The following is a 20,606-nucleotide window of genomic DNA, read 5'->3' on the forward strand; positions in this document are numbered from 1 at the left end:
TAAAAGCAGCAGAAAGAGTGGAACAACATAAGCACAGACAAAGGAGATCATGCTTTCGTTCTCATTTGGGCCCTAATTAATTCAGCAGCTGCTCCTCTACTGCTAACGATGAAACGGCAGCACCTAAATGCTATTACTTGATAGTAATGACCTTTTCCCCTGTCTTTTCTTTCCCGGTTGCAACAGGACTGTACAATGTAAGATAACCGAGTACCTGTATAATGTCAAACCCCCTGCAGATCATCAAGCTGCAGTTTTACAAACATCTTTAGGCTGCAACCTTGCGTGCCTCAGAGAAGGCTGTGAGGCTGAAACTGTGAATGTGACAGGCAGGGTTTGATCCTGTCACACGAGGAAAGCCACAAACAGCTGAACCTGTGCTTAAAGTGGTCTCCACCACAGCTCTTCTGCTCCTGGTTCATTCAGAGCAACCCCCTTCCATCTCCAGCAAAGTGCACTGCACTGCTTTGTTGTTTCTTTCCTCCTGGAAACTAAAGAGTGAATGAAAATCTTCCTATTTGGGATGGTATAAAAAAAAATAATGGCAAATAGAGACATTCTAATTGCATGGGATTTCTGGAAAAAAAAGGTTTCAAAGTGGGGGAAAAAAAAGTAGCTATGTGCCTGGTACACAGAGAGCCCTTTCTCTTCCCCTTTGTGGCAGAGGAATCAATGGAATTCATATAAAAGCAGGAGGGGGGTGGGAAGAGAGATAGGAGATTCCTTGCTTGGTACCAGCAGGTCACAAGTCTCATGAGGCTTGAGCAGGGCTTGGAAGGGAGCTGCTGGCTCTATCTCTGTGTGTACCTTTTTGTTCCTTGCCTTGGATTTGCTGGTCCGTGGCACGCTGCTTTGCCTGGCTCTCCATAGAGCTTGTAGCCTACAGGAATTTGGACAGAGTGGTACAGACATCGCCGACAGAGACTCTGATCACTGACTATCCCTTTAAATGCAGTCTCATGACCCAGTCCTTACTCCACTACCTATTAAAGAAGGAGCCAAGACGTACATAGACAGCTTCAATTCAGGCACCCAGAAGGACACAGAAAGGCAAGACAATTTCACAGAGCTAACTGTGAGTAAACGCGAGGCATTAGAGGTACTCTCTAGAGCAAAGGGCATGGAGAAAGATTTGTAGGAAATCCTCAAGTGAAAGAAGGCGCAATATTTTTAAATATATATTTGCATACATTGTTCAAAAGGCAAACTTCTGTAAAAGAATGCTATTCTGTCATTTTAGCATTTTTTCCTTTAAATACAAATCTAGATATCTCTTAATATAGCACTGACCAATGCTTGATTTCCCATAAAAATCCAAAGCGGTGATTTTGTGCTGCAGACACTGGAGCCTTTTGCAAATACAACCTTTTTTTCACTGGGATAAATTGCACAGAAGGAATATCTTGGGGGGAAATCTGAAGACAGCCTTTTGCAAATGTGGATCGAAACCCCAGCCGGGAGCCTCCAGCTGAATGCCTGCCCCTCGTGAGGGGCAGATTTCCATCTGGGAGTGCTGGATGTGACCCTTCTTCTGCTGGGGATGGAAAGGAGCTGTGGGTGCTTGGCAGCATGGAGAACACACAGCTTTCACTGAGGTGTCCCATCGTGCGTGCAGGTTGCTGGCTTTTTAATAGAGGAATACTGTGTGTACTGTAATGGCCAAACATCCTGCATGGGTACAGCATCCAGGAAAAGCTTGGTTCTTCTTAGCCAACAGTCATCAACGTGTCTCTACACCCTATTTTTTTCATGGCAACAACTACTGGCTAGATCTGGACAAGTATTTTACTAGTGATCACTATTTTTTCTAAATATCTATATTATTAATTGCAGGTATGGTTATCTGGTGGAGAGCGTTCCCGGCTCGCCTTCATGTTGCCCATTATCTTCTCCTTATTCCTCCTCTCTGCTTGCTGCTTAAACAAGGGTAACTGCATTTCCTACGATGAGCTGAGAGACCTGAAGACTGAATTTGCTATCGATCTCTATCGCCACATCTCCGGAGCAGAGAACAGAACCAACCTGGTCATTTCCCCAGCAAGCGTGGCCATTTCTTTGGAGCTGCTGCAGTTTGGAGCTCAAGGAAATACTTTCACAGAGCTGCAGGATGCCCTAGGATACAACATTCATGGTAATGTACTGCTTAAAAAAATACTTCTTGCCTTATGTTTTGCAGAAAATTCACAGCTTTACTTAGAAGACAGCGATAGCACACATCATAATAAACTTTTTTTCTTCTGTCTCACTGCAAAGATGTAATTTAGAAATGTTTTCTCCACATTTGATAGACAGGTATCAGATGGACAAAGGACACTCAGTAGGAGATGCACACATCATTATTTCTCCTCCTTTTTGAGCGATGCTTATTCTTTTACTTCACTGAAGTACAATTATACATAGAAAAGGTACTCCCATGAAAAGCAGAAGTGATCCTGGTTTCCCAGGGCTTTCTGGTGCCTATTGTATCTCTTGGTCTCCACCATGTCCTCTGCAAGGAGGTGGTAGGCAGAGGATAGTCATTTTGTCTCTTATCCCACTCACAAATTTTACAAATTTGATAGAAAATGAATTATTTTTATGACTTTAGCCCTTTTCCTAATGTTATTACAACTAGCCAAAAAGATGAAAAGTTAGCAGAAGGAAGTTGGCAGACAGTGAGATATGCTGACAGACGGATGGTGCAATTGCATCTTTCCCTGAGAGCAGGCTAAAATAAAATTCTCACTGGGAATCTGGAAGAGATATGGAAAAGGCAGATGTCTTAGAATCCAGCATTAAGTGAGTTGAATTTAAGGATGCTGTTTTCATTTTAACTCTGGATTATCCTACCATCTCACACCACATGGCAAAAACTATTTTGCATTATGCGCACAATGTTTATGAGAAGTGGATGACTGCCTCATCTTCGAAATTTGCAGCTTACATACAAGACTTATGTGTAGAGATGACACCATTATCCCTCAGCATAAAATTTACTTTCAGCATCTGAAGACTAAAGATAAGACCTACAGGAATTTCACTGTCCTGTGCCGTAACCTGCCTCAGCCATCAATACCATCCTCTATATCACTGATATTCAAAAGCAGCACAGCAGTCAGAGCTAACTCTGTCTGATATACACAGATACAGCTACATGTACTGACACAAGGACAGTGTCTCTATATTCTGAGCAGGTGATATAATGACACCTTGCCTATAAGACTTTCCCTTTCTGTAAATTTAGTAGGGTAATTTTAAACAGCAATAATTCATATAAGGACTTTACCTTGGTACTTGTCACACTTCTTGTCATGTAGGGGATCTATTAAGGAAAAAAAATTAAGAAAAAAAAATTAAAGAGAAAATTGCACATTGAAATTTAGGCACAAAACTCCACACAAAACATAACAAAGAGAAGTGCAGAGGTTGTTAATGACCTGCTAGTTCTTTTGCACTGTTTGACTTGTTCTCATTTCTCACATAATACGAAGCAGACATTTTATCTCTACTTTAGCTGTTTGTGGCACAAGCCACGTGAGTTTTGGCTTTCAGTAATATTAATGTATGAATGTGGGAAGAAAATTAGGATGGGATCTACTGCTATTGGTCATAATAGCAGATTTCCAGTGGGGGATTAGGAAATCACCAAAATCTAACACTTTAAAATCAAAAACTTAGAACAAATTTCCTATCAGATGAGTAAAACCAAACTACAAATATATGCATGTCTGATAAAATTCCATTATTCCATCAGACATTTGCATTAACGTTTTAGTCGGTCTTTCTTTCACAATAATAAAGGATGTGGTTAAAACCTTGGCAGACTAAAAACAATGAAAACATTGATGGTTCATTCACTATTCACAGAGAATCAGCTCTTACATGCACTTGTAATCTTCTTTTAACATTTGGAAGATTTGTTCACCTTTATTCTAGTACTAAAAAAAACAATGTTTAAAGGGATGTCTCTCTAGACAGCACAGACGAAATGGTATATTTAAAAATGTTTTCTCCTTGCTGTTTTACTTTATCCACGGCAGAGTATTTTAAAGCCATTTTGAAATGCTCTCTGAGTAAGAATTCAGGACTTTGGTTAGCTAAACACTCTGATACGACTGAAGTTACAACCTCAGGATACCATACCTCACATTAACATCTGCTTCCAATTTACCATCTTTGATTTCTTACATCCTCCAGAGAGCTTGCCAAACACTCCTGCACTAATGAAAAACACACAAGAAAAGCACTTTACACCTCAGACTGTGTGAGTTTTCTTGACATCTGTTCAAGGAGTTCAGTATTTTATCCCTTAAAGAGTAATAGATCTGAGTCTTAATACCAACCTTCATATAGGTGATTAGCCTTCCTGCAGGTTATTAGAAGAGAGCTATTAGGTTGGAAAGCACGCGCTGGATTCTTGGGTGGTAGCAATAGTGAAACTTTCCCTCTACCCCAGCAAAAGTCTGAGCAGATGTAGTAGAAGTCTCCTGTTGAGATCAGGGACCTGGCTAGGAGCTGGGGTCTCACAGCAATCCTACCCTTGACTTGGTGATCAGCCTGGGACAGGTCGGTCCAGGCGGGATGGATCCAGCCCACCAAAATCCTCCCTGGGCTACCTGCCCCAAATCGCCCATGTCCCAGGTGGCAGCCCGGCCTGCCTTCCCTCCAGCGCTGCCCATGGGAAACGGGGTGCTTCCTTCCTCTGACTCAAGGGCTCCCCGGAGTCAAAACCAATATTTCCAGCCAGGGACATAACTTGAGCCTAGCCGCGCCTGTTTTGGCGGCTCGGGTACCTGGGATCTGCCCAGGGTGCCCCAGGTGTACAGGCCGAGGCAGAGGAGCACCTGAGCCGAGTGCGGCCCTCTGGAGAAGCCAGGGGCACAGTACTTAGCTCCATGAGGATGGTGGCCAACAATTTGTATATGACCCTGAGTTACTGAGCTTTCACACAGAAATTAGGACACATGGTGATGTTTCACCTAGGGAAACCAGAAAGGCCCAGTGGTACCACAGAGCCAAGAGACACTGATGTCTTGCCGAAGGACTGCTGCCCCTTCCCTAGGGGCAGATTATTTACGGGAACAGGAACCTGATGGAAAATTCTTAATGGCAAGTCACAAGTTCGACAGGACTTTTGTTGGGTGGGTGTAGGCACGTCTCCTTCAAGGGCTAAGGGAAAGGTGGTGACCCACACACATGGGAGGTCTGAGGTTTGACATCAGCATTGTTCAGGATGGATGTAAGTGCTGTGCCTCAGGAGGTCACCTTGACGTGAATCGTCTCATCACAAACCATTAGAGTGAGCAAATTATTGGCAGCTAGAAAAGGCTGCTAAACCACCCTTCAGGAAAGCCTATTAGAAACTTTCAGATTTTAGAAACACAAGATCCTCTAAGTTTGGAAAACTCACATCCCGGTTGGCTCACCCCACAACCCTATATCCATCACAGAAGCCCCCACCGTTGGCCTACCATGAACTCCCCAGGAAAAGGAGAGTGGGGCACTATTCCACTATTTTCATTTTTGGACAATGCAGTAGATATTATCGAATTTTTGAGTGACACTGAGTTCATAGTTTCTACAAGCATTTTGTAAGACCAGAATAGAATTTAAAAGGCTCCTGGCAAACTGGAGAAATGTGTGAAGTTAATAGGACACAATTCAATAAGGACAAGTGCAAAATTCCGCATTTAGAAGTAACAATCCGCTGTTCAAATCAGGGAACTATGAGCTAACAAGGAGTTTTTTTATAAAAGGATCTGAGGGCTCTTAGGAATTCTTAGAAAATGAATATTGAATGGGAAATATAATTGTACTTCAAAAAGAGCAGACACTGTTTTGGTTTGTCTAAAAAGGAGAGTCACTTTTAACACACATCAGGAAACTTATCGGCTTTATTTAGCATTGGCAGGCAATACTGGGTCAGTCTGGGGCACTGTCCTTCAAGAACAAACAAACAAAAAAATGAGGGCCAAGGGTAGCAGACAGACCTGGGGCAGTCAGGGAGATGCTCCTCCTGATACGGGTGGCACTGACGATGGCATGAGATGTCTGTAACTGTGCCACTGGCAGCTCAGCAAGTCACAGCTGGAGGTGCTTGATCTAATGGGAACTCAGAGAGTGCCCAGAAGAGCTTAATGTTCCTTACAAACTGTAAGAGCTATATTCATATAGAGGTCTGAGCCTGATGTTGAATCAGCCATTTGACATATCTGCGCTAGAGTGCTTTCTACAGCAGCATGAAGAGTGCTTTTCTATGCCCAGCGCATCACTGTGCTTGACAGTAATACCCCATAGAGTCAAGGGTGCTTCAGTTGTGACAGTGCTGTAATTTTCAGAGAGCACTGGTGTCAGCACCAGAGCTGAGAGCTGCTGAGCCCTGCTGCAATCTCTGCTGTCTTAGCCTCGACATGATAATTGCAGTTTTTCCCTCTCTCTCACCTGGCAGATCAAAGTGTGCAGGATTTTTTACACGCAGTGCATGAAGGAGCAGCCAACTCTGGCCAGGGCACAGTGGTCCAGCTGGCGTGTTCCTTCTTCGTGCCCACCGGCGTGATGCTCTCGCCCCACTTCGCTGCACGTGCCGCGCACTGGGCAAACAGCAGCCTGCAGCAAACCGACTTCACCGACCCCAACCAAACCACAGCCCAAATGCAGGAGTGGATCTCCAGTAACCTCAGAGGTAGAGTAACAACCCACAGGAATTATTACACATGGATAAAACGTAAAATAAGAATAACGAGAGAGCATGCATTTAACCAAGTGTAAATACAACCAAGCATTTTACCACACTCCACATTGCCTAAACCAAGACCAACAGCCAGGAAATCTAATTCTTGTGCTGCTACTCATTTCTAATGGAAGGAAGGGCCAGCATATCTGTGAGCACAAGTCTGCAGTATTAAGCCATCAACTGCATGGCCTTATTCCTCTAATTTTTGAAATGGCAATCCTTTGCAGTGCTTTCAGTTTTAATGAGGAGCAGCCGAACTCCCCAGGGACCAAGCTTGCTATGCTGAACGCTTTCACGCTGCGCTGGGGAGCATGCTGAGCTGTAAGCTCAGCAGTTAGACTCCTGAGTTTAAAAAGTCAAAATGGGAAATGAAAAGAGTTCACTTTCCACACAAGCAAGGAAAGTAGTAAAATTAGATTGTACGTTAATGAAAAAAAAAAATTGAAAAAGCAAGTCCTTAGAAGCAGCAGACCAAATCAATCCCTGATCTGCCCCATCGACTTCAGTTACGTGAATGTTAATTTAGCCATCAACATGTAATGTGATGTTTAACACAAACATTAAAGCTGTTATTGAAAAAAAATCTGTGCTTCTCAAATGGACTGTAATAAGTGATCCAGCTTCATGATAGGAAATTATTGCTCTAGAAGTGGGTACTAAAATGGAAGTTCGTATTGTGGTACTCACATGAGTATCACTGAGTTAAAGGTGGATCACACCTGCAAAATTCTTTGAGATACACAAAGTGGGATGAGTTAAAATTGGATAGGGGAGAATTAGGATATGAGTTTCAGTTGACTTTGTTACTTCATTGTTGTACAATGGCCCTCAGCATTGGCAAACTTGAGCTCAATTATGGGGATGACATGGACCAAGGGGCAACCCTGAGGTCCATGTACCAAGTTGTACCGTGCCTCTTGCCCTTTCGGCTGCTGAGCAGTCCTGGCTTGCTTTATTTCTTCACATAGACTTGTCCTTTACACTTGTGCAAACAGGACAGCCTGTGTCCCCCTCCCCATCTCTTTCCCATGCAGATGGGGATGTGCACGGCCTGCCTTTGGAGGAAGCTGCCTCACCACTCAGTCGGGTCACTGTGGTGAGCACCATGTACTTCAAAAGCGTGTGGCTAAAGAAGTTTTCCTTTATGGATACACAGGCCTTGCCTTTTACCACGGCGGAGGGCTCAATCCTGAAAGTGCCCACAATGCATCACACAGCTGAAGTTAACTACGGTAACTGTCCTTGTCCCTGACTTGCTGTATAATACAACATAGAAAATTTTTATTTATTTATTTTTCCACAGCTACTGCACTAAGGTGCGTTATTTTCCCAGCTTGGAGAACGCTAAGAAAAAATCACCCATAACAAAGACACCACCTGGGTGACTGAATTGACTCGTAGTCCCAGGCAATCACAAAACACATATTTGGTTCAAAGTGGTTCCTAAAACACCTACTGTCCCTCACCCATCCATCACAGACCAACAGTTGCCAGCACCCATCAACAAGCTTGTCAGGTATAGCCCCTACCAATTTGGCTTGTGGGTTGGGTAAGGAATTTCCTGTCCTCTCAACCTGATCGCTGTCTCCAAAGCGTGACCACCAGGGAGAATATAATATCGCAGTGAACACCAGTGCTCTGGTCACAGTCTGCCTCCAAGGATTTAAGGTAAAATATTCGGGGCAAATTGTGCAACAAAGAGGAGAGGAATTTTTCTGGCCCTTAAACCCAGCCAGTGGATGCCATCAGAGTGGGATTAAAACAGTATGAATATAGGTCAAACATTTATTTGAATAATATATAATTATAGTGTGTTCTCCTTTCAAATGTTTGGAGTATAAAGGTTGGTGACACAAGGATTCATATTGTAAGCTTTATTTTCAGAAACCAGGAATTCTTCCACTTAACTCTACAAACCCTTTTAAAATATAAAAACTCCTTTCTCTTCTGTTCTAAATTTCAGCACTTCACTTGGATAAAAATCTTTCTAATTCCAGGTCTAAATGTCTTCAAGACTAGATTATATCTTAGTATTGTGCAAGATATATCCTTTAACTTAATAGTTTTTTTTATCATCTTAGATATTTACTCCTAAACGTATTTTTGAGTGAGACACCAGGCTCATCTAATCTCCTCAATAAATAGATATTCCATTTCTCTACTGTACTCTTCCATTTTGAATTAATCTTCCTTGAAAGTAAGGGACCAGAAAGCTACATAATTATTTTATTGAGTCATATACATGCTCAGTACTATGCTCTTAGTATTTCTATGCCTTTGCTAAAATGCCTTGCTTAGTTCATTAGGTGTTACTCAGGCTGTACCCCATCTGTTTTGTCATTTCTCCCATTTTTATTTTTATTTTTTTTTATAAGTTGAGTCCTAGATAACTAAAGGGGAGGGAAAACTCAACAAATACATGCCCTTTATTGTGAGTTTGAGACATTATTGGATTTCCATCACTCCAGCCATAAAGGTAACCTCACTGTTCATCTTTGATGAAAGTCTTGATTACTGGCAACACTTTGGAAAGCCAGCGGTAACCTCTTTTCAACATAGGAGCCCCACGATCAACTTAGCTCATTTTAGACTGCTCATCAAGCAGTTGATTGCTACCTTTCACTTCTGGCTCTAACTGCCATCATTTCTACGTGTAAATAGCGCCATAGAGAAACAGTGTTCAATGTTTTACCTAAAACTAGATGGCTGGATCTATGCTTTTTTATCAATCCAATTACCCAGTCAAAAAGATTATAAATTTGTTTGCTAGGGTCTACCTGATGTTGCAGTTTATCTCACTTTCTATTTCCCTTGATGACTTGACCATTCTTTTCTCCAGGGTATACTCAAAACTTTTCAAGTGAAGACCCAAAATTTCCCAGACAACTTTTTTTCTTTATAAATACAGTCTTGTTTTCTAGACTGTCTAGAGACACAACCTCTGAATTTACAGGTTTATTGAAAATCTTTGCTAACACACTTGCAATTTCACATCCAAGTTGTCTTTGAATTCTGAGGTGGTAATTATGCAGGCCCTGAATTTTTCTCTCTGAAGTAGGTTAAGCTTCATTTCCATCTCTGGTACTGTAATTCCTCTTGTTCTTTCCTCATTTCCATTAGGTATCTCACCATTATCCAATGATATATCAAACTAACTCTTTCCCATTGCTTCCAGTAAAGAAATGGAGATGAATCTAGAAAAAAAAAATTGAATTCAGTGTTCAGCAACGCCATTCATCCTTCTTTTTTTTCCTCTTGTTTTTTATGGGGTTAAAACAGATTCCTTTTCTGGTCAACAGTCACATCAAGCAGGCAGTTGGCCAGGTATTGCTTCTATACCTCTTTATCTCTGAACCATAATCAACCTGGTGAAAGAATCATTTTTTCTAGTCTTGGAAAGTTTGCCCTTGCTGCTATGTCTTTTTTTGTGGTACTTCCTCTTCCAGAAAGTCCATGGTGTGTTGACCACGTTTCTTCCTCCTTCTTGGACCACTTATTTCTGATCATGTTCACACTTCTGGCTTGGAGATCTCCCATTTCTCTTGTGCATTCGACTTTTTCAGAGGTTAACTAACTTTACCAAGGAGTGCCGAGTTTCCTTTTCCAAAACCCAATGCCTTCTCATCCTCATTGTTGATTAGTGTAAACTACTACATCAGCTCACAGTTGTTCAGCCCTGGGTGACTCTGTATCCCCAGCTCACTGCAGGATCTTTGCTACTCCTGAAATTTGGAGGAGCATCACCATTTGTTCCTTCACAAGTTACCTGATTAAACAAATAGGTTTCTTGGGACCATCAGCTCAGGAACAGACCTTTTATCTGAACAGTTAGTAGGGTGAGACAAAGAAATGAGAAGTCCAAAATGACTGAATGCAGGCTTATATAAATGGAGAACTTGGGTAAAGACCAGTGATCAGAAATTCAGCAGCTGACCTACATTACCTGAGCATAAATGTGCTCAGAGGCCTCTGCAAACTTGATGTAAAAGTTTTAGTTGTTCTTGTCTGACCATTTGTCTAAATGCAAGAAGTCCATCCTGTTCATCTGTAATATTTCCATAGAAAAGGAAAGTTACCAAAATACTAGGGTTATTTCTTCATCCAGTCTGAAATGCGTGACCTTGCTTTAGCTGGAGAGACTTTTGAGGAATGTAGAAGTGAGACAGATCACTGAAAATTTGCTGATTGTCAGATTTGGTAGGGACAGTTCAGTCTTTGTCCCTAGAAATGCTACAAACATCTCTGACAAATCAGTTTGAAATTAATAAAAAAGACAGGCTTACTACAACAAACCAGAGACATGAGATAACTTTCCTTCATTATTAAATGATTGCAGCTGTATACCATCAGCACCCAAAATGCAGAGTAGAAACATTAGCTGTGGCCTGTATTGATCTAGCATTTACAACATTGTTTATCCTTTTAACATGACCATGCAGAACAGATCAGCCTGGGGACAATTAACACTGCTCTAAGTGTCAAAGTACTATTTACACATGATTTTTAAATGCTGCAGCTATTTTTTTTTTCTCCAAGCGATTTGTTGACTGTGTTGGGATACTGATTTAGCATGTATATATATAGTCCTTATGGGATGCTCAAAAGCAGTTCAAGTAAGGAAGACGAAACATCCTGGCTCAGTCATCTCAAGTCTTTGGTTTTCTTTTTAATTAACAAACCAGATCTGTGGACAACACAAATTGAGACACAAACTTCAAAATGTCAGCATGCCCACAAATTAAACCACTCCTGGCCAGTACACAACAAACGTAAATGTTGTCTGCTTGCAAACAAGGTCTTTTTAGAGCAAAACAATCCATGTGCTGGGAATTGGTTTTATGAGTGCAATTCCCTCATTGTGCTGCATGGTGTGAGGGTTAATCTAAGAGTCTAAAACTTAATCTAGCAGAATAACCAACATTTAATGAATGCTATCTAACATAGAATTGCAAAACTAACATGCATTGTACATTAAATATTTGAGACTTTCTATAGCTATGTATTTATGAGAAAATATTTAGGTACAATGAGCATTAGCTAGCTACGTTTTGTTGTTTATTTTATAGCTGCTGACTCAAAAAGCATGAATATCTATCTTTAAAGATAAAACTACTACAGCTTGGTGAAAAGGGAGTAGATTATTGTGGATAGCCTGCAGCAATGGCAATGATAAGTCATTTGCTTGTAACTTGTATTTAACTCCTTGCATACTAACTATTGCTGAATGTTCCTGAAATGCTATTTATTGGATCAACAGATGAAAAAATAAGAAAGGAAAATTATGATAATTGGATTTGTTCTATTGTTTAACAGAGTTCATTGGAAATGTCCGGATTAATTGTTGTTCAAAATATAGAATTAAAATGGTACTTGAGAATGTTTTTTACAAGATGTTACATAACTAATTGTAAGGTTGGAAGCCAATCAGCTATTATTTTTGACACTATTTTTTTTAAAACCTTCATTTGATTTTCATAGTTTTTAGGCCTGGATTTTCAAAACTAATAAATTTGGTGCATAAATACGTATAACCCTAACTACTTTATCATTTAATGTAGCTATTTGTCTCCTGAAATTAGAAACAAAATATTTTTAATGGTAGTAAAGTTGGAAACATAAGGCAAAGTAAGTTTCAGTTAATTAAATAGTATACTTTTTTCATAATTTCTTTCAGCAACGAATTTTCAGTGAAAGGTATTATAGATGGAAATCATAGAGAAAACAGTACGCTTATTGAAAGAACAAGCATTGTGGGAACAGTCACCATAACATTACTGTCATTGCCTTGGTAATGTTTTGAAAACTCTGGGTGAGGAGGAGAGCTACTATATGAGAAAGCAGCAAAATATTCATGCTCTGTTGAGACACTGCTTCAGGTATTATTACTATCATTGCACGTGTGTGTATATATATGTTATATATATACATAGGCAGAAAAAAATTCCAAGCAGCCCTGTTTACATGAGCCGCCGTCATGAGTTAATGGTGACCTGAGCTGAGCCCATACATCAGACACAACCCCTTACAACCCATCACCGATGTTCTGAACTGTCTGCTTCTCCAGAGTTTATTTTATTTTAGCTTTTTTTTTTTTCCCCCCACTTAAATGGTGAAATGAGATCTATGTTTGCCCACCTACAGGCCAATTCCAGACGGCAACTCTGGAGCCTTTCAGTGTGGTTGAGTTACCCTACCTAGGGGAGAAACTCAGCATGTTCATAGTGCTTCCCAGTCACAGAAGAACACCTTTGTCCCAGGTTGAGTCTCACCTTTCTGCCAAAACCATAACGCTCTGGACCAGCAGCTTAAAGAGGATGAAGATGGATGTTTTTCTACCTAGGTAACTTTATTTCTCGAAGATGGCTTCACTACTCCAGTTGTCAGAATTAGGAGCGATAGTGCTGGCATGAGCAACCTGCAAGACAGAACCAAATGCGATACTTTGAGATCTGTTTTTCTTCACAATCAGAAAAGCTCTAACCCTTTAATAAGCCATGAAGAGGTGAGCTGAGAATGCAAAAGTTTTCCAATATGTTCTGTACTGTTTAAAAACCAAACCAACCAACCAAACAAGATCGTACAGCTTTTACTTAGAAGTTGTTTGAGGTATAACAATCTTTTTTAAAAAAAGAGAGAAATGTTCCTGACCTTTTTCTGCATATTTTTTTTTTGCTTAAGAGTAAATATATAACCTTTAAAAAAAATAAAAACCAATAGCTTATTTTTTACAACTTGCTAAATACAACAAAAATACTGATCAATTAACTTGCCCCCACCCCAACTTATACCCATTTTTCTGTGCACAAAGCAACTTTCACCCATACGTTTTGCACATTAGTCATGAATTGTTGCTACCAAACGCACATATCCCTGTTAGTACTTTCTATCAGCTATTCAAATGAAATCATGCAACAAGAAGAACCTGGCACAAGCAAGCCTTTTGTAGCTGCACCTACTGTATCCGTCAGCGTGGAAGGGCCTTATTACACATTCCTTACAATACAATCCCCACATTAACAAAGCACTGAAAAACAATCTGTACATCAATACTCTTTTCCTCCAAGCTAATTTTGGTAATGTTTCAAAGAGCCCTTTTGCTACAGCTAAATAGGTCATTAATAAAATCACATACAGGAAAACGCAAAGTTCATGTGTCAAGAAGAATGAGAAGCAGTCTGATTGCAGGAGGTGGAGGCAAGGGATTCTTTCTGTTAATGTCTTCAAGTGAAGATGAGTTGCTTTTCTGGAAAATATGCTTAATCAGGTGGAAGGCATTGAGATCACACTGAAATAGATGGATGAAATGCAAAGGCTTGAAATAAATTGCATTTGTTCCACCTTTTAGCTCTATGAAACTATGAATGCTACATTTAAATAAAATCTATCATCTTAATTTCAGGTTCAGTATTCAGAGCCTTTTTGACCTAAAGACAGTTTTTTCTGCCTTGGGAATTAGAGACGCATTTGATCCCATCACTGCTAATTTTAAAGGTATTTCAGGTAAGAGGCTTGACTGAATATAAAGTGATCATTGACCCAATGGTTGTAGACTCTTAGATCATATCTAAATGATTCAGTAGACCTGGGCCTGCTGGATTGATTGTGCTTCTTTCTCTGTGAACTCCAAAACACAATTCATGTTCAGCCAGTCTACTTTATTATTGATAACTCCATTTTGAGCTGTTGCTTTGTATGAAAGAGGAATCTGATAGGGACAGGGTTGGTTTGGGGGTTCCCTTTTTATACATTCACCAAGTAACCCTGTTTTCAGCCACAACTAGAGAGACCTCTCAAACCATTGACTCCTATCAGGGTCCAGCATTTAGTTCACCATTGTCCATGTGGTGGACAAAAATGGGAAAAATATTCATAAAGATGAAATAAGTAAATGAAAGTAAAAATGAGGGAGAAAGGGATATTCACAACAGCAACTTAAGGCTCCCTAGAAAGTCCCCCTAATCAAAGAGGCAGTCAAATCTGTGCATTCCTGCTCATGCCCTGAAGGTTCCTGCCTCCCTCCATCAGCAGGGGAGATCTGAGACCTGCTGTCTTCCCTAGGCTGAGATAACTTGATGCCACCGTCCTTATGTGTTATCTCACTCTAAAGATGCTCCTATATTGTCTCAAAGTGATGCCTGAGTCTATGACAGAGGACATACTCAGGCAGAGAGATTCAAGACACACATGAAGGTTTTAACCTGTTCTCCTATTTGCCTGCACTTGGAGAATGCTGATCCGAAAGCCATGCAGCCCTATTATTTCGTGCTGAGCTAAGAAGTCCTTAATATATAACTAATTTAGATGTTCAGGCTGTCCATATTCATCCATCCATAAGACATCTACGAAAACACAATCAAAATTAGAATCAAGGATCTAACATGGAAGCCAGATACAGAGAAAGTAATCGAGAGGGAGATGTATGCTGTGCTGTCCTGCTGAACTTGAAGTGGTAAAGAAACCATGGAAAGGAAATGGCAATAGAAGAAAAGCTAATAACATAACGTATATGGTATACAGCATCAGTTCACATGTTGTAAGGCAGATAGTACATACTCCATGTTATTGCAATAAATTCCCTGAAAGTTAAACATTGTCGAAAATTATATTCCTTCTAGTAAGTTTTAGGTATTTCATAAGCAGTGCAATCTTAAGAATATTTTAGAAATCATAAGAAGGGCTTCAAAGTTCAAGTAGTACTAGTAGCTATGTTTCATTTATAAAGGAAAAAAAAGGAAACCAGCAGAGGCCAGGCATACATCAGTATTTGCCAAGCAGCATCGGATCCTGATGCAGGCAGTGCTGCTCCAGCTAAATACCAAAGGACTGGAATCCTTTGGCCTAGCTAACCTTCAAGGTAGTTCAGTTTCAGTCTTTGAAGTAGTTGCCCAGATAAAATATCTATTATGCATTCCTTATATTCTGCAGGAAATATATATAAAAAAGGTAAAAGCATTCTAAATTAATAAAAAAGTAAAAATGGTGTTCAAAGTAAGGTTCAAGAAACCACTGCTAATATTCACTTGGTGGTTTTTTTCATTGTGTTTTTTTTTTTTTTTCCAGAGCAAGCTGGTCTTTATATTTCAGAAGCCATTCACAAAGCAAAAATTGAAGTAACAGAAGATGGTACGAAGGCATCAGGAGCTACAGGTAAGTCACATATACAAATTTAATTTCCACTCCCGATGCTTATCACTACACTAATTAAAACAACAGCTATTCTTTCCTTTAAAAAGCATGCCAGCATTTAGAAGTATGCCTAGTCTAAATGCAAACATTTGTATCTAACACATTTCCATTTTACCTTTGTGATTGCTCATTAGAGCTCTTAAACCTCTTCCCTTTCCATGTCTGATGTTCAATTAAGCATGCAAATGATCAAGTGAAAACCAGCTTTGCCAGCCCAGGGAAAATCCAGTTTAACAAAATAAACCCAGATTTCTGTTGGTCAGATCACAAAAACAAATTAAGAAGGTTACTATCATTTCATCCATAATTCCTGAAGGAATTACAAGGTTTGTTTTCTGAATATTGCCTTTTTGGTAAGCATGGAAGTTCATGATGTGAAAGTTTCTTCTTCATGGAAATAATTACAGGCATGTTACTTAAGCACTTAGGACAGTGACAATTTGCATGCAGTAGTTTCTCATAACATAATTTCCACACACACAGAGCAGGGGCTGGACTACAGAGTTAACAAATTACCCTTGTAAGCTGAATGATGTTTCCACAAATCCTTCATCGCATACAACAGGGGAACTGAAATTACTGAGTTGTGCAATTTATTTTTTTAAACCACGTGAGCTTCATTAAAACACCCTGCATTTTCATCTCCCTTATGGAAGCCTCAGATACTCCAGAGATGTTCCAACCTAGAAGAAGCCAAGATTATTGTATTGTGGGTATTACACCCACAGCAGCAACTTTGAATAAGACAGATGCTATATATACACATACGTATCACAACCACTTCTCATAGCTAAGTTAATCCTGCTGTGGAGCTGTAGAGTTTTAAATCTTATGGCAATTTTCATCTTTAACAGTGCATTCATATTTTTAGTATTTTTTTGCTGGCAACTCCTGTACAAAAGAAAAGCTTTTAGGTGGCTCCAATCACATACCAAAGATTAATAGTAATCAGACAACATCTGACCTTTACTCCATTGAAATCAATGCCAGCACCTCCATTAATTCCAGTCAGACCAAGCTATGAAACTGGTTTAAAAAAAGTCTGTTTTTTTGTTTACTTTAAAAGCTCTGCCTCTAGCCACACAGTGACTTGAAAGCTAAGGTAGCTTTTCTTAGAAGCACTGAAATAGCACCAAACTTATTTTATTGAGTCCTACTTGAATTTTTCAATTGAATTCTATTTTAACCACTCATTAAAATAATCCAAATCTTTGTTGTTTTCTTTGGACAATATAGTCTTAATATTAGATAGCTACAAAGAAGAATTCATTAAAACAAGGCTTATTTCAGTAATTGCTTTCTGAGCCGTCATACTTTTTAAGGACAACTTATTTACTCTCATTAGCGCACAGTCAGAGAGAAGGTTAAGTCACATAGCACTCTGAGATCAAGGATAGTTACATCTTGTTGAGAGCTCTGACAAATTCCAGGATGACGTACTACTTCTCTGCTCTTTCCCATTGAGAAGAATGGCAATTTAGAAGAATACATTCATGCCCTGCTTATCTTTTGACTGGAACAGCAGAGCTAGGAATCGGCTAAGGGGTTGTGTAATGGCATGGTATGACTTCAGTAGAGTTAGGGGTGTAAGACCAAAGATTTTTTTACCTTTGAAATCCAGAGCCAGACTGACTCACTTCAGCAATGAAGTACACATGCATCGTCTGCCTGTAATCTCTCAACACTTGTTCATTCACCTAGACCGATTTCACTGCTGGCTAAAATCATTGTTTTATCCTTGGAGCAGCAATTCAAGCTCTGGTGTTTGGTACCGTGAATTTTGAGGGCACTGCACAGAAAATGGAATGAAAACGGACATGTTTTACTAAATGTTTTCTTCGTTGCATTACAGCAATGGTATTACTAAAAAGGTCTCGAACACCTATTTTCAAAGCAGACAGACCGTTTACTTTTTTCCTGAGACAGGCTAATACAGGTATGTATGCTGTCTAATTCAGTAGCAGGATCATTCACAAGTAGCACTGAAATCAATAAAAAGTTTGTTGTACATCAAGCGACATTCTTCAGCCTAGGAAATTTTAACAACCATGAAAATGGGTTTAGATTTTAAAGCATACATAAAGAATAGTTTTATTGGTTTGTTTTAAAAATGGTAGTCAAAGCACAGAAGTCAAATTCCCTTCTTCCATTTATAAGAGCCTAAATAACCTTTCTACAACTATTATAGACAACAGAAATATCTTACTGAAGATCTTGAATGCCCCAGCACAGGAGACAGACCTCCACAGGGCAATTCAAATCATGAATTGGCTGGATCAGTATCTCAAGTTAAAACTTAGATCCTCCCCGTAAACGAAACTTGCTCATGCCTACACAGACAGCACACAGCAAAATAGACTTGTGAGTGTAGACACCAGGCTTCCAGGGCCTGGAATTCCCTGTTTTAATTCCTACCTCTGCAGTTTGAAAGGCTATAGAACTTCAGAAGTTCTGCAGACTAACAAACTTTTACCCAGCTACGGCTAAGAACATACAGAAGCAAACTTCTCTTCCCTCATATCATAAATATCAGCACCTTAAAGGAGATTGGACTCTTCACTACTTCGCATCCTCATGAAACACTCAGGCTATCAAAAGCCATAGATATTTACTGTAAGTAATTTGGAAACTGAGACCTCAGCCCTGCAGAAAAAACTAACTTATATATTCCTTATTGCAAGGAACTGCCAGAAATGTATTTTCTCTGCAACTGGTGACTTTCTTGCTAACAAGCTTCCCCCAAACAAACAAAAAAATGTAGAATATACCTGAAAATCTGAAGCATCACAGTGCTCTTTTGGCTTCTGTGTCAGACTCTGTCTCCTTTCAACTGTTGAGTTATATAGACTACTCCAGATTCTCTGCCAAATGAAAACACCATAAAGCTAGTTGACAACAACAAAGAATTTTTATGCACCTTTAGCAAGTTTTTTGCTCCTCTGCACTCTCAGGCTAACTCCAACAACTCTTACTCTTCCTTTCAATGCAGTAAATTTGCACCTTAGGTCTCTTCCTATAAAATCCTTCAAACCACCACGTTTCTCTTATAATTCTGGTCACTCCTGTTTAGATATCCAGGGAACGTAGAACCATTCTTAGGGTTGAGTAAAACACTGCTTGGGGCCTGCCAAAAGACTGAAGGGAATCATTTTCCTTACCTGCTTACAAGAAACCAATGACGTTCTCTTAGAGTGTGAATACATGTGTAATTAACAGCCTTAAAAACTTTTTAAAAACCAAAATACAATTATTAAAGACTAAAGCACACTAATTTAAAAATGCTTTGACAATCATTATCGTTTAGTGAATAAACTTCTCTAGCAAGTGTGGAATTGAAAAAAGGCACTAAAAAAGGAAATCTGATCTATGAAACCTGAGCCACAGACAGATCAAATACTGATTTGGGAGAATAAATTCGCTCATTTACAGTATATGATAAATTGTTTAAGAAGGAAATCAGATTGTAACAGGATTCTTACATGAAAGAAAATACATACCCTCTAATCAACTCAAAATGAGAAGAGCATTTGTATAATTTAAGCTTATTAATGAAAAAAGGGAAGACATTCAGGCATTTTGCTTAGACTTCATGAAGTTTTTCCAATGGGAAAATGGGAAAGGGTTCTACTTCTGTTCAAAGGTGATTCTTTAGTCAATGCTTTAGGTAAATTTCTGGTTTTGGGTTACTATTTAGAAAGGCCTTTTAGTATTTTTTTAGTATTGAAATCTTTATATTATTCTAAGGCAAGCATGCAATCACAGGCATTTTTTCTTTCTATACAATGAATGATTACAAATCTGCTAGTTCCACGCTTAATTTAAGTATTTAAGCTGTACTACGCTTTTTGAAAACCTGGTCCCAAACACTAAAATAATTTTAATATTGTTTTCATTTACAGGTTCAGTACTCTTTATAGGAAGAATTACAAATCCTTCATGATAAATGCTAGTCAATTACACTGTCTTCTGTTCCTTCTACGGTAAACCTTCTTGCAATGAAATTAAAGGCTACATTATGTATATATTTAATAAAAGTGTTTAAAACAACAACACTTGCAAGAAAAAGAGCAAGTCCACTACCTGATTACTTCATACAAACTATAGGAAACAGTTGTCTAGCAATCAGCACCACAACTGCAGCAAAGACTGTATGCATATACACATTTGAGGAAAAGCTGAACAGATTTTGCAAGTCAGGTCGATTCATTCAGTATCAAGTGTCTTACAGAATTACAGAAAGGCCAGGGTTTCAAGCATAACTTTACTTCCCTTCCCTGAAGGGAAACACTTGAGAACAGAACTGACGTTCAGTCTGGTCCCAGACTTAACTATAATCTAGCTGAGACAGGAAGGTAACAAGCAAGCAGCAAAAAGCTGTGAAAAGTTGAGAGGTTGTTCAAGTTGAGAGGTTGTTCCAAAACTGACAGAAGGGCAGGTAGGAAGTAGATATACCACTGAATCAGTAACAAAAATATTACTACCGAAAAAAAGGGTAGTAATACCTACCTTCACTGTCTTTATCTTTTCTTTTTAAATGAACACAGCATGGAACACATTCCTGAAGAACACAGAATGCAGCTAACAGTATCTTGAAAAATGGCTTTTTCAACACCCTTTTAAAAGCTAAGATAGTGTTTTAGTACAAGTCATCAACTGATGGCATGATGCATCAGAAACCCCTGCCCATGAAGATTTTAGGTGAAGACCA

At 39.4% G+C, this 20,606-nt stretch overlaps 1 protein-coding gene across 1 annotated transcript; it reads left to right on the forward strand.

The window, feature by feature from the left end:
* Window positions 1-1,833: 1,833 nt before the first annotated feature.
* SERPINE3 (serpin family E member 3) lies at window positions 1,834-19,905 on the forward strand. Its single transcript, XM_048068284.2, has 8 exons — window positions 1,834-2,131; window positions 6,428-6,661; window positions 7,747-7,944; window positions 12,854-13,052; window positions 14,112-14,212; window positions 15,773-15,859; window positions 17,751-17,834; window positions 19,798-19,905. Exons 1-8 carry the CDS (start codon window positions 1,873-1,875, stop codon window positions 19,836-19,838), a joined length of 1,203 nt encoding a protein of 400 aa, XP_047924241.2. The 5' UTR covers window positions 1,834-1,872; the 3' UTR covers window positions 19,839-19,905.
* Window positions 19,906-20,606: the final 701 nt, after the last annotated feature.

Source organism: Anser cygnoides, chromosome 1, assembly GCF_040182565.1.
Source record: "Anser cygnoides isolate HZ-2024a breed goose chromosome 1, Taihu_goose_T2T_genome, whole genome shotgun sequence".
Lineage (NCBI taxonomy): Eukaryota > Metazoa > Chordata > Aves > Anseriformes > Anatidae > Anser > Anser cygnoides.